General features: G+C 43.3%; 1 protein-coding gene across 1 annotated transcript in view; it reads right to left on the reverse strand.

The window, feature by feature from the left end:
- The window catches only part of CPZ (carboxypeptidase Z), a 38,615-nt gene extending 35,680 nt beyond the window's left edge, over positions 1-2,935 (reverse strand). Inside the window, exon 1 of the mRNA XM_026847302.1 lies at positions 2,673-2,935. Within this exon, the coding sequence (XP_026703103.1) occupies positions 2,673-2,760 (88 nt within the window). The 5' untranslated portion in view covers positions 2,761-2,935. The remainder of the gene's footprint in view (positions 1-2,672) is intronic.
- Between the last annotated feature and the right edge of the window lie 12,671 nt (positions 2,936-15,606).

A 15,606-nucleotide genomic window follows, 5' to 3' on the forward strand; every position in this document is an offset into this window, starting at 1 on the left:
GGCCGCGGTACCCAGCCCGCGGCCAGCGCTCGGCGCTCGCCTCCCTGCTCGCCCCGTAAACCCGGGGGCTGAGCACACACACTTGAGCGCTGGCGTACCGCTGCCCCAGAAGTCCCCTGTAAGGCGCTCTTTGAATATGAGTGGTCAGGAAAGGTTTTATCGCTGTTACATTGCAGCCGTAGCCTGACCCCTGGCAGCATCTCAATGGTAGAGCTGGCTCCAGTTGCAAGGAAAGTCACTGTTTTTTGGTATTTCAGGGCATGTGACTTCAGACTGCTTCTCCTTTGTTTTTATTTTTGCTGTCAGTGACGGCAAAGTGCTGCATTTAACTAATTACCGCTGAAATACATCAGTCAGCAGCAGAGACATGCACAACTCGGATAAAACAGGAACCTGTGCTATTAGCTCCTTCTACAAAGGCTGTCCACCTTTCAGGGGAAACATGCTAAACTGTACTATTCTCACCCAAACTACAGGCTAAGAGGCCAGTAAAACTCATAAGGGTCTGAAACTTCTGCCTCACAATGGGGCAAGGTAGCATCTTATCATTGGGGGAGACAGTGACTTACTGGCTCCCCAGGGGTACAGGGCACGGCTGGGGAAAAGGGATCTGCCCTCTCAGTGCCATGGTTCCCAGCTGCTGCTCAAAAAGCTCCCCACACCGTATGTGATGCCTGTGCCATATTGTGGGGCTGGATGAAGTAATGATTTCCTTATTTTTCTAAACAGAAGAACACAAAGCATTTTGTAAGGATCTTGGTATTGTAAACCAAGTTTCATTTTGGTTTCTTATTTAAAAAAAAAAAAAAAAAAAAGCCAAATGAGTCACAGCAAAGCAAGTATCATGGAGAAGGCCAGGCAGCCTGCAGAAAGCAGCTCCAGCCTTGCAGGGAGTCAGGCAGTGGCACTGGTTCCTGCTGCCCTTCTCTCCTCCTGCAGGGCATTGCAGGTCTGGCTGCTGAGATCCACCGAGATCTGCACAAGGGATCCCAAAGCAGGGGAGAAACTCCCACTGCTACAGCTGAAGACATAACCTATGCCCTGGATTTTGAGAGGAGACTCTTGCAAGGTCTATTTGTGAACATGTGCAGCACTGCAATCCCCTTTCTTTTCATGTGGCCTGACATGACCTTTATTTCCCCCTTAGAAAAGGAAGACCCTTGAGAAATCTGGCAGGTCTCTCAATGTCTAAGCTGCTACTTTATTCCCTGGTCCAACATCCCTCCAGGGTGAAGCATGCCTCTTCCTCATGTTGCACACCATATAGTGACATGACAACTCACTTTTCTTACCACTAGCCCTCCCTCTAGGGCCAAATTCAGCAGTCCAGTCCCACCACATGCGAGGTGTATTACCATCACCTGCCTTTCCTCAAGCCCTCCCCTAAAGGCAGCACAGTTGCCAACACACACAAAAAATTCTGCCACAGTAGAGTTACCCTTCAATGACCATACGTTTGTGGTTGCTAGGATCAATACCTCATGGCAAACTTTTGCTCAGCTGGAACAGAATCATACCTCACAGAGAAAAGGCATGCTGCAAACCACACAGCCTCTTCCTGTAATTGGCTGTAAATAGTCTACAACACTTCTCTTTGTGCAGCTTTATCCAAAAATAAAATCCCTTTAGGCTGCGGTAGACCTCACTTTGATGTTCGTGGGAACAGCACTCTCAAATTATATGCAGTACACAGCCCATGGACTGCATTGTGTAGCAGCTCAATGCCAGTTACAGTCTATGGCTTATATTTAAGCACTGAAATATAGCTGAATTTCCTTGGGTAACATTAAGGTCAGTTTCAGGTTAACTTATCCCTTCCTGTATTCCCATGAAATAAATATTTTTCTGAATCATTTTGAGTGTGAACCTTCTGAAAGTAGCTTTCCTGGAACAGACCTTGTATTTCACCTCTCCACTGTCCCCATATAAATGAAATTTGAATTAAACCCCCTTGATAAAAACACCACATATTTTTGAAAGATACTGTTAATATTTTTATTAGTCAACTGGATACTGAATCAAAATCTTTCAATTCATTTAGCAGCATTTTCCTACCTAACCATTATTCTAATGGATAAATGTGCTTTTCCAGCCAATCAACTCATACAAATTCCATATTGCTTATAGCAAGCTAAAACACACCCTACAGCTGCCAGATCCTAATAAATCTTCTCATACTTTGGACTTGAAATAAGTGACCCAAAGCTAAATGTAAGGAGAAGGTTTTTTCTTAAGCAGAAAAGCACACAGAAGGTCAAAAGTTCATCTTCTTGCAATCTACCACATTCCTAGAAGGCAAAGCCAGAGATGGGGCAAATCCTCTGCATTCCCCAGCGAGGGGGATCCTACTGACTGGAAACTCAACTGACAGAAAGACACGTCTACACATGGCCTTAAAAACCAGTGATAGTGAAACATTATGTTCCCTTACATCAGTCTTGTTTGCTCTGTTGCAGAGCCACACCACCTCCTGCCTTCCTATCCACACTTCCCAAGCACAACCCCAGTTTCATCCCTGCCAGTCTGTGACTTCCAAAGAGCTGATCCCCTCTTCTCTAGGGGAGACTGACAGCTCCTGCCACCCTCGCCTCAAAGCTGGAGCCCCTTACTCTGCTCATCTCCAGGAGAAGGAAGGAGAGAAGAAGGGGGACTTTTGGGGTGGTTAGCCTTACCTAGAGTTTCCTGGCCGGTTTCACAGCGGGGCGCTGGCTCGGTGGCCCTAAGCAGCCCGCCAAGGAGGAGCAGGAGCCTCAGGACCATGCTGGAGCTCCTTGCACAAGCAGCACAGTGATGTGGCACTCGCTGCCTGATGGAGCAGCTCCTCACTCAGAGCCTCAGTGCGGCTCTGGCTCTCCAAGCTGCAGAGGAAATCAGTGCACTGCAAGGGCATGCCCACATCTCACAGTATATGCAGTCCAGGCGTCAGATTTCAGCTAGCATTTGAGCTTGGAAAGCAAAAGGCTTTGAAACAGAGAGGGAGGAGGAATGAGCTCCCCCTCCCCTCTGCCTCCCAACCGTCTCATTCTTGCAGCCTGGTTTACAATTTCATAAACAGTTTGAGCAAGGGGGGGGGGGGGGAATGTCCCTGCAGGGATGCGCCTGCCTGCTCCTCAGCCACAGGTCCAACACCTCTAGTCTTCATGCAGCAGTTTTCCTAAGGGACATGGGAGCTTAGTTAAAGTGTGTCTTGAAGCCGGGAGCGACTGCCTGGAGAGAGCAGGGGCGAAAGAGAGAAGAGCAAAGAATCGAAAGCAACTTTCCTCCCAAAGAATGGTATTTCATGACCCACTTAACTGCCAGTTTAAAACACAACATGACAGTGACGGGACTCCAAGCTGCATCCTCTCCAGCACAGTGAGAATGGGAACCCACAAAATAGCAAGCAGGATCCCCCCTCCACATGGTCCTCCTGGGAATTTTACTTAAGATCCAGTTTACAGAAACAAATTTGGAGGGATACGTGTCTTTTCTGTCTATTCTTAAAAAAAATCAAACACCAACCTTCACAAAAATGTAGATAAGATCCCAGAACAGCAATACAGGCTTTAACTGGATGGTAAATCTATTTAAGTTTATCTTAAATTGATTTTTTTTTTTAGTTTGGTTTTGTTTTTTTCAGAGAAATATGCATTGTGTGTTTTTATCTCTGTGCAACAGGTAAGGTGGAAAAGCTTGCCTTAGGTAGGATGTGAACTCCTCATTTCTTATCTACATGTCAAAAAATATCCTGGAGGAAATTTTCTTCAAATGAAGAAGGAATTTTTCTTCAAAAATAGAGACCAAAACATAGCAAAGCATCCTATCTTTCCAGGCAATGCATGTTCCTTTGAGGACAGGTACCTGCTTACACATGAGAGCAGAGAATCTGTCCTTACAGTCAGAGCACACTGACTCCTGCTGATCACCATCAGAGAGATCAGTAGGGAGTTATGGCGCTATATGATAATGTAATCAAATAAACGCCCTACAGGGAAACACACTGAAGAGGCTGACAGGGCAGGAGAAAGCTGTATGCATCTCAAAAAGTAATTGATGTCTCATCATATTTGGAAGAGGTTACACTGCTAGATGGATTGGGAAGCTCAGCAGTAAAGGACATCCTCAGCTACCATGCTCTTAGGGAGAGGGTGGCTTTTCTTGCCTCCAGGATTTCCTACTAGATCCAGAGACTATGGAGTCTGCCCTGGGAATAAAGAGCCCTGAAGCCCATTGGGGTTCAAAGAACAGACTTCTAAGGACAAGAATATTATTCAGCTGCCTTTTTTCTGCCCTGATCACACAGCAGCATTTCTGGACTCTCTCTAAAAAAAAAAAAAAAAAAAAAAAAAAAAACACAGCTCTGAAAGCGTGGTCTCCAAAGGCAGGAGTACTTCACCTTCTGCCCAGCTCCCTGGCAGCCTGCAGGCAGCTGCTCTGAACACCAGCCTGACACGTTCATGACCAGTGTGCTCAGGTACAGCTCAGGGTGTGTCCAAGCCCAAGGCTTGCTCTGTGCCTGGGCACTGTGTTTTGTGTTAAAGCTAAAGAATAAGACTGCCCAGATCTAATCTAAGCGATGGATGTGGCTAAATTCCTTACAGCAAAAAAGGCTGCAGAGATTATATCCCCAGTCCTTGGAAGCTGCCCCCCAGTCCTTGGAAATGCTGATGTCTTTATTGTAATTTTCTGCAGCCCTTAAGAGCACAGAGTGACATCTCTCTCATACATCATGAGGCTTTTTGAGCTGAGCTCAGCTGCAGAATTAATCCTGCAGTAGCTGTAATCCCTTCAGATTTCCCCTTTTCTGTTCTTGTTGGCATTTTTTTTTGTTTCTGACTGTGACTTCTCACTTGATTTCCCATCCTTCAGCCTAGGCACTAAATCCTCATGAGTGTTTGCTCTCCTCCGCTGTGCTTCAGGCCACCAGCACCAGTTTAGATGCCAAATACATTAGGACCGCATATTTTAAAATACCAGCAAATGTAAATCCACTTTATGGGGATTCCCCAAAACATTCTGCAAACCACCGACACCTGCTTTCACCAGTCAGCCCTACTGTGATACTCCACATTCCTACTGTGCTCCATGCTTTATCTCAAATAATAATGAGACTAAGTCCCATCACACTGTGAATACTGATACGGTGTAATTTGGGAATGTCCATTTGTTATTTCCCTGAATTAAAACATTTTAGTACACATTATATGATTTCTTGTTCTCGAGATTATTGTAGCCATCTAGTATTATTTGTAGCACGTATATGCATTGTTTTCCACACCCCCCCCCCAGCTCAACCAGCTTTTGGGCCATTATATCATATTAATCAGACCCAAATTAGGCTTGAGAGGTGGGCCTGTGCAAACTTCACGAAGTTCAACAGGCCAAGTGCAAGGTCCTATACCTGGGTCAGGGGAATTCCAAGCACAAATACAGTCTGGGTCACGAGTGCATTGACAACAGCCATGCAGAGAAGGACTTGGGGGTCTTGATGGATGAAAAACTGACTATAAGCTGGCAATACGTGCTCACAGTCTACGAAGCCAACCTATCCTGGGCTGCATCAAGAGAAGTGTGGCCAGCAGGTCAAGGGAGGGGATTCTCCTCCTCTACTCTGCTCTTGTGAGACCCCACCTGCAGTTTTGTGTTCAGATCTGGGGGCATCAACATAAGAAAGACACAGACACTTGGAGTGGGTCCAGAGGAGGCCACAAAGATGATCAGGGGGCTGGAGCACCTCCCTTAGAGGACAGTCTGAGAAAGAGTTGGGGTTGTTCAGCCTGGAGAAGGCTCCAGGGAGACCTTATAGCAGCCTTCCAATACCTAAAGGGGGCTACAGGAATTCACAGAATCACAGAATTATCTAGGTTGGAAAAGACTTTGAAGATCATCTAGTCCAACCATTATCCTAACACTGACTGTTCCAAGACACAGAGGGAATTTTTACAAAGGCATATAGTGATAGGACAAGGGGTAATGGCTATAAACTGAGAGAGGGTGATTTAGATTAGATGTAGGGAAGAAATTCTTCATTGTGAGAGTGGTGAGACACTGGAACAGGATCCCCAGAGAGGTTGTGGCTGCCCCCTCCCTGGCAGTGCTCAAGGCCAGGTTGGACGGGGCTGTGAGCAACCTGGGCTAGTGGAAGGTGTCCCTGCCCAGGGCAGGGGGTTGGGATGAGATCATCTTTAAGGTCCCTGTGAGATAAGAGAAACAAGGCCCTTCCAACACAAACCATTCTATAATTCTATGTTTCTAAATGGAGACAATATTTTCTCTGCCTTCAGTAAGAGTACAACTTAGTGATTAACTTGGATGAGCTCTGGAACAAAAAGAACATTGTGTCTCATCATCATAGCAATGCGCTCAGCCTAATTAGCCTTGCCAAGGGTCAGGACTCCTTGGCCTCAGTGCAGGCTTTCCAGGACCAGAGCTACTGTCTTTACACATGGCTGCAGTGTGGTACCCTCTGGCACTCCTGCAGTTCACCCTGGGTTTCTTTACGACATTGTCTAGAGCTACAAAGCAGCTTTAAGGGGTCACCATCTCGGATAACAGGAGCAGAACTCTACCCACTCTTTGTGCTTCCAAGGCTATATCCTACCTCACACCATAACTGCCCATGCCAGGAGGCCTAGGAGCCCTTTAAAGCTCTTCTCTTTCCATTTTGATTTTTCTTGACTTCTTTAAAGGATCAAGGGGAAGTATTAGGCAGGAGGAGGGACAGAGGCTTTTGGCATTGCTGTCAGAGATTACCCACACCCAAGGTGTGCACATCCAGGTTTTTTCCAAACATGAGAATGGGAGAACTGGCCTGGCTCTGGGTTAGCTCACCCCCTGCAACACCTGGGGTATGGTGTGCTCTATGGCGCCTACACACACCAACACACTGCTGAGTAAGCTCTGCACAGGTATGCACAATGAAGTAGCACTTGGTTCAGTAAGTTATCTGACTATTCACTATAACAGAATAAACAAGTAACAAGGAAGGTGATAAATTAAACCCACAAACACTCAGGAATTAATGAGCAAGTGATGAAGGAGACATTAACAGGGAACATGTTGGTCAGTGACTGATGGGCTGTTAAAGCAAAAATTTGGGCACAGCCTTGAAGAGGGTCAGCCTGAACTTCGTCACTGATAAGAAATATGAAATGTGATTATCATTAATACTATGGGATATTAGAAGTGACTTCAGGGACCATAAAAAACTTAATATGGCCTGCTTATGGGAAGGACCAGAGTGGATCAGGGAGACACAAGAGTAGGAAAATCAGAGAGGAGGGGCTTAAAAGGAACGTCTGCACGCAGGCAGTCTGCCAGGCAATATGCTCATCTGAGTCCTGTGCTTGGTCCCTGCAATCTAGTCTATTTTCATATTAAATCCTTTCTTAACACTTTTTTTACCCCTATGTAGTCTCCCTCTGTGCCCTAGGTGTGAGTGTTGGAAGGTCAAAATGCCAACAGCTGGAGAGACCAAGGTGTAAGCTGCGATGTCTGAGTGTCAGCAACTGAAGAGACCTAGATTTGTTTAGATTTCCAGAGTGAATATAATCCTATGTCTGTGTGTGTGCATACATAGTTTGTTAGCAAACTTCAGTCTGGATTAGCAGGCAAGTAGGAGGAGATTTGCATCTGGAAAGATTTAAGATCTCAGTCAGCGGCTCTGCAAGGGGTCTGGCATGCAGACATGACCTGAGAGTTTGTGCTGATATTTGAGGGGTCTGTCAGTGTGAGCGTACGTGTGAACCCAGAGAGAGTGGGAACATGTGTGTTTTCACTAGTGAACCTTTATGCTGAACAGCGGAGGAGGGGCAAGAGGTCTGGGCTCTCTGTACTTACATTCATGTGAGTGTTGTTGGTAAAGGCAGGGCTCGTCTGGCATCATGCATGAGTATACAAGTGTGTGTGTATGTATGTGTCTGTGTGTGTGCCACTGTGGGACTCATCCAGCAGTAGCTGCAACCGCATGTCTGGGACAGACACCCCTGGCCATCAGAGCACACCCAGGAAGGAGGAATCCCCAGGTCCTGATCTCCTCCATCTGGCACCCACAAGCATCACATCCTTAACAAGCTCCACTGCAGCAACAAAAAACCCCCAACAGCTGTCATCCAAAAAGCTCCAAACTGCTTTGTTTCTCAGCTTCCACAGACCTTTTACATTGATCAGTATGTCTATATGGTACCAAGGTGAAAAATTTACATCATAAGGTAGATGGGAGCATAAGAATGACGTTAAGGTAATTAGCAACAAAGGTAAATTTATCAGTTTGTCACCACCATCTATAAATATTTCCATGGTTGCATGCCATAAGGCATGGAGAACAGAAGGTCTGGAAGGATTATTTCATATATTCGTACTTTAGATTGCCTGTTCTTTGCCTCCTTTCTAAGGAATTTGATCCCAGGTTTTACAGTGTCTTTCTGTGAAGCTTTGTCTATTCCCCTGTGCACAGTTGTTCCCATGGGGTCCCCTGTAGACCTGCAGCTTTCTGAGGGGGACAGTAGCTTACGTACTGCTCCTCCCTCTCATACAATATCTCCAGGCATCAGCATTTCTACCCTGTTTGGCTATTTTCCAGCCCATTATTAGTACTGTGTATAAGTTACTTGCCTTTCTCATGTTTGTTGTGTGTTAACACTGACTATACCAAATGAGGCTACTAACAGGTACTGGACAGGTGCATGACCAAAACCTAAAAACATTAAAGGCATATGAGAATAGAGGGACTTCCCCACCTCTATCTTTTCATTTCTGGGTTTTAGTAAATCTTTCAGGCTTTCCAGAGAGTTAACATCAAGTTCTGGCTTAGGCTTAAATATGATCTATTCACCCCAGTTCTAAAAGAATCTTAAAAATGAACAAACAAATCCAAACGATGAGTAGATGTAGCAGCATCAGCTGGGTTTAATCATTTGCACTTGAATCACTGCAATCAAGTTAAGTAATTTTACTAGCTCTTATATTGTTGACTACCTCTTTTCTGATCAGACCTTTCTGTTAGCTGACAGTCCACAGTACAGCAACAATCCAGAAATCCTCAGACAGGACTAAATACCAAAACTGGCTTGTGTCTTTGGCAGGTGCTCAAAGTAGGATTAAATACAGTGCATTTAACTTGCTTGCATTCTCATGATTCTTCCTATTGTCAGAGAAATTTAGAGGAATACATCAGACTCAGACTGGTTTTCATTACCTGGTTCTTTTTGTTTTGACGCTACTGATAGGAGGTTGAAAAATGAACAGCAGCGGTGATGTCTAGATAACTGTTTTCTGAAGGACAGACAGAGAGCAGATCAGAATGCTACTTCATGGCTTGTTATTCTCTCCCTGACTGGCTGCTAGTGAAGCTGGCAGAATGGTGTATGGTAGCACATCACATCTGCTCCAGGATAATAAAGTCAGCAGGTGTAGATTTTGAACTTTACAGTAGTTTAAACTAATCCAGGAGATATTTTCATTTGCACATCAGAAATCAGAAATCCCCATATTTTATTTTTTTTTTCCCCTCTTTCAGTTTCTGCAGAACAGGGCAGAGGAGAGGAGCTGCTCTCAGGACAGACAGGGAGTGAATGAACAACTTCCTACAAAGCAATAGCAACTCTTTTTAAAAAATTCCAACTATTCTACCTATCTTTGCAAGACTTTATCTCGCTATGCCCTGACTGTGCTTCATACAAGAGCAGATATCTGAGAAAGGCCCATGAGGGCTTCTCTTTCAGCTTCTCAGTGCTAAGTTAAAAGAGGAAAACACATTTGTTCGCTAAACAAATAAACAAACGGACTTTCATGTGGATAAGAGAAATGCCTGTTTTACTGTAGACAGATTGTTCTGAGCTCTACACTTGTTAAGAGGAGCAGATATTTTCAGATGTTTCTCTGTGCCTTCTGGGACCATCTACATGATGCTTGGTGAGCTTTTAACTTTCTCACAGATAATTTTTTCAGCAGTGCCTTTTATCTCAACTTTAAGTTTGTTCCCCTTATGACCCACAAGATTAAACCAGCTTTAGAAACTACCATACACAAACACTGAGTACCAGAAATTTGATGGAGAGACTAAGAGTAGAGAAAAAATACCAAACAAACAAGAGTTTTCCTGTTTTCCCACACTCTACCCTAAGAGTTTAACCTAGAATGGGTCATGGACTGCAACTTTCTACATGTCTCAAATATTTCACAAATTCCCTATAGCCTCTAGCAGTTATTTTTTACCATTATTGAACAAGTCCATATTTGTACCAACTCATGAAGGGAGGAGGAATAATGTTCTGGCAGACCTACCCAGAGCAACTCAGTCCAGACATACTCCAAAAATTAAATTTCCTGCAATGGCTCCAAAATCGGACTATAATTATTTTCTTTTTATTTTTTGTAATTTTGGCATGTTTTGCCAACTTCTTTTCCCCCAGTTTTTCCTCATATGCTGGAAACAAAAGCAAGCATTAAGTGAATGGGGTTACTTTTCCCCCTATTAATATTAGAATCACAGATATTTCTTTCCTCCCTGGTTGTATATAATACATGTAAAAAAAAAAATAATAATTGCAGCTCTTGAAAAATATTTAAATCATTTAAATTCAATCCAAGCACTACCAGTGATATTTAAACTCTCTTTTCATCTTCAGATTTGTCACAGATTAACTAAGTCAATGACCCACAAAATTAGTTCCTTATACCAATTCCAGGTGATCCACTGATCTGATCCTGCCATAGAATCATAGGATGGTTTGGACTGGAAGGGACCTTTAAAGGCCAAGTAGACCAACCACCCAGCAATGAGCAATGACGTCCTCAACTAGCTCAGGTTGCTCACAGCCCCGTCCAACCTCACTTTGCAGAGGAATGCAATTAAAGCAGAAGGCCCTACCATCCCATAAAGTTTCAACTGAATACATGTCTTTCTTTTTGCACACTCTTCATGTGATCTCCGTGCTTCTTGGGCTAATCAGTAAGAAACTAAGCCACTCAGGAAGTTTCTTTTGAAGACAGGAGAAAATGATGTCTAGTTAAAACTCAGCCATGATCAAAGGCACAAGTGATACAAAAAACTGGAAGGGAACCTGGCACCAGATGGTAGAATGAGACCACAAAGGGGCAACAGTAATAAATATGTTTCCGTATCCAGGAGAACGCGTGCAAATTAACATGCACTGATCACCAAACCCTGCTATAAGCACACAATATTATTTCAGCTTATTCATTAAAAAGATAGAACTGACATGAGGACCTTGTTATCCTCTCAAAGGCTGCCTCTTATTACTCTCACCTGTAAAGTAGCAAAGCAGGATTACTGCTAAGGGGTTACTGGTAATGTATTTTGTGGTTTTTGTTCAAGATGAGGCCCAAAGGTGACTCTGCCTGATTCCCATAAAGCAAGAAAAATAATACAAATAAGTCGGTGAATCATAGAACTGAATATATAACTGCTACAAGGAAAAATAAGTGTGCTCAAAAAAGATCTGTGCTGAGAACTAAAGGTCTTTCTTTTCTTCTGATCACAGATGGAGTATTAAAAATTAATGTAAGCTCTACCAGAAAAGAACTTGACAGTCCTATTTTGAGACTCATTTTACTTCATCTCTTCTCCCTGTCTCACAGAACATTAATGCCAAAACATTCAAAAGGAGTCCTCTAGGGCTTGCTTTGCACATTCATAGAGGTGCTGGGAATCATTTTGGAAAAGTGACTTTGAGTGCTTTAGTTTGTAGACACCCGATAGGGAAAATAATTAAGGGACCCCAATTCCTTGAAGGCAGATCCTCGACACTTTCCAGAAAAATCAGGCCCTCCAAGGCTGACACTTTCCGGAAACCTGAGTGTTAAACTCTGATAGCAAGGAGCAGTAGCCATTTGAGGTGATATCGGCATGAGAGACCTGAAGTTTTCAACTTCACTTTCAGAAATTAACTTCCGAGCCAAATCAAGACCCAAGCCTCACTGAAAGCCAGGGAAGATAGACTGTTAAACTAGTTAAAACTGGATGTTTTTAAAGACATTTAGGCACTTTAAAATTACATATCAGTATGTTGACAATCTACATCTGACTAAATATCTGGGCTGTGATCATATTTAAGTGTCTTAAAATCTGTTTTCTATATCAAGCTTCCAAGTCTTTAGAGTGGCACAGCCTAAATTACCTCTAAATAGAGTGTCTTTTAACAGGTAAGGAATTTTAGGTCAGTATTTATTTTCTTCTTTCAGAGAATTTACAAACCATCAGTGGAAAACTACAGAGTCCAAATATTATAAGGCCCAATTTTTCAGATAATCTTTGGAAGACATTATCTCTAGCCTGTGGCACTCAGGCAAGCTCCACTTGCCGTGCTCAGACTGAAGATATGCTGAATTGCCCACAAAGGACAAAGACCAAAGGTGCTGGATATGCAGAGACCAGGATGGGGGCCATCCTTGGGATCATGCAAAATGCCATGCAGCCAGCATATTCAGCAGCATGATACTCAGCCCTGCAGAGGCATCGCAAATAGCCTGCCTGCTCTACAGAGAACAAGCTGACCTCGAGGCTTGTTCTCCCAGCTTTATCCAAGTCCATATGGACATAACCTGTGCCAGACTCACATGCAGCATCTTAGCTCCCTAAGGTGTTTGTAAGAAAGTCATCAGTGTTGGGGTCAATGGTTCAGAGATGCCTCATATGACTTGTTCCAGTGTTCAGCTAGAGAGCTAGAGTCCTGCACAGCACTGTTATGTGCCACCCTTCTGTCATGTTATTGTGCATCCAATGACATTAAAAGCATGAGTGTTTTTATCTCAGGAAAGGCATTAAAAAATTGGAAGGGATTTGGAGGGAGGTAACAAATAAGATGGGGGCTTAAGCATTGACTCATTGTGAAAAATAATTTGAGCTGCTAAATATGTTTTTTTTCCATGGCCAAATAATGACTAATTGAATATTCAGGAGTCTGGAAATAAAAAGTTGTATAGGACAGGCCAAGCCACAGTTGTGAACAGTCAAGAGAATAAGAACAGGGCAGTCAGGGAGAGTAACAGAAAGTCTGTAGGATCTTAACTAGTAGCCACAGGCTAAACTCTGGGAACAATACCAGCCACAGGCAAAACTATGGGAACAGTTCCACCAGTTAGTCAAATCCTTCTCCCTATTTTTCAAAAAAGCCATCATTTTGGATTAAAACCTCTTCCAGCATAAAGTTATCTAGTGCTACTGATATTATGATATTGCTCTGGTTAAAGAACTGATCCAGAACTGCTAAGTTTTGTACAGATAGGAGAAATGCCTTATCACCCACATATCAAACTAATCTCTATGGGATAGGTTTCTTCAGCCTACAAGGCTCAGGACAAGATCCTTAGCAGCTCAAAAGCTGTCATCAGTCACCCTAGCCATGTTATTAGCTCCCTGAGCTACTGCAACAGTAAGCTCCCCGTGACAAGTGGGGATTTGTATTTTTCTAATTTCCTTCAACTCTTAATTTCACTGAGTTACCCTCTACTCTTTTACTATGATTAAGGAACAAAAAAGAATTGGTAGCTCATCAAAAAGATTAACTTTGCTTGTCAAAATGTTGATTAGTCAGGGCCTTCCTTTGAACCACTTCTGAGCAGGACACCTTTGGAACACAGATATCCAGAGAAATCCCTGAAGGAGCTGAATTTTTCCGTTTTCCTACAGATTATTGTGTTATAGAAACAGCTCTCAATAGCTCCTTCTTTCTCCTTGAAGAAAACTACATTGCACCAGGAGGCAAGTCCAACCTCCAGCTTTCCTCTGTGAGGAAGTCAGGATGTCAAGAAACCTCGCTAACTCAGATCAAGCCATTTACATACTCCAACTGATGTTGGACCTGTTTAGCTTCAAGTTGCCAAGCAACAGCTACCCTCAAGACTCATCAAATCAATGCAGCAGCAGTATGGGAAATTGCAAGGCAAAAGGTCCTTGGATCCATTTATCGTCTTTTTTGCAGGTTCATATAATGTACAGTTGAAAGTCAAAAGGTGTCTGTCACTCTAAGGGCTGAATCTGAGACCATTGGCATGGGAAGTAGAGGCTATGAGCTGCCAGGGCAAGAACAGACAGCCAGTGCAGAACAAGCCCAGAGAAACCCACTATGCATCCACATTGGGTAAGCTGCATTTCCATCCAGTCTTCCCTTCATGAGGATTATTGAAACAGTAGATGGTAAGTTTTCTTGAAACTCTAAAAATAAGAATTTTATTTTGATGAGGAATTAATGTCTAACACCTTGATTCAGCCATAAATGGATATCTGGTAATTTTCTCTGAAAGTGAAAATGTGACAGTCTTCATATTACTACTCTGTGTGCCACCAACTGCAGAAATTGGTAAACTATAGTCCCAAGGGACAAATAGATTCAGTAAGATTAGACTGTCAGTGGAAAATCAGTTAAAAACCAACACACACACACACACACACCCCAGAAAACCAAAACCATGGAAAAAATAGAGTGGAAATGCCACCACAGAAGCCTGAGGAAATGCGTCAAGGAAAGAAGGGGTCTGAATAGCCTGGCTTTCAGGTGACATGAGAAACCAGAGGGCAGGCAGAGACTTTAAAAGGTGATGAAGGTGGAGGAAGCATGGGCATTGACTGAGCTTTCAGCAGTTGCAAAAGGAGCACAGGCTAGCAGAGACACAGAGTAAAGCGTCTGTTCAGTTCTAAATCCAGAGATTAGAATAACTGAGTAGATGGGAATTTATTAATAACAAGAATAAACAGGATTTTTAAAAAGGAAGGAACAAACCATGGGTTTGATTCGCTTTTCAGAACCAGCCACAGTGCTTCTCTGGGTCTAGAAGAAGGGAGCTTGTAAGTGCCAAATTCTCTTGGCTGGAGTGATTGTAGATGCCACAGGTATCAGCATGCCACAGGTATCCATCAGAGGACAGCAGGGGTATACACAGAGAGACAGACATGAGAAAGCTTAGGAAAAGACAGGACTTAGAGGCATAAGCAACTGTCAGAGGACTAGAGTGCAGCTTCCTCTGTCCCCATACCATTTTCAGCCTGCTTAACCTCATCAGCAGAGTCCAAATCTGAATATTATCATTGGAAGAAAAACTTACACCTCTTAGATTACATTTCCATTCAGTGCCATTAATGTGTTTTGCTAGGATATACAAGAATACAGGGATTTAATTTTTTTTTAAATGTGATTAATTCAGTGAGTAGACTTCTTAACTGAGCTAGTCTTAAATGGTCGTTCAGAAAGATTTCTGCTAATTCCGACTTGGACTATTGATGAAAACCTTCAAGTTAAATCTTGACTTACCTCCACCTGAAGTTAGTGAAGCCAGTATCTTACCCTTAAAATATTTTTCCCTTCAGTTATGGCTCTGCTTACTATCAAAATGTGGTTTGAGCCCAGAGGGAAACAGCACTATGCTGCTGCTCATGCTCTCCCCCTCCTCATCCTCCTCCCCCAGGAATGGGAAGGAAAAAATAAAGCAAAAGACTCAGGAATCAAGATAAGGATGAGGAGGGATGATTCATCCATATGGCCACAGCAAAAGACAGATTCATTAAGGGAAGAAAAAACACATCAATTGAATTCAAACATTAACATGAATAACATTTAACAGAGTAGGACAGTGAGAAGCATTACCACATCTTAAAAACACATTCCCCCC

Source organism: Athene cunicularia (assembly GCF_003259725.1).
Source record: "Athene cunicularia isolate RWA chromosome 4 unlocalized genomic scaffold, athCun1 chr4_part1, whole genome shotgun sequence".
Classification (NCBI taxonomy): domain Eukaryota; kingdom Metazoa; phylum Chordata; class Aves; order Strigiformes; family Strigidae; genus Athene; species Athene cunicularia.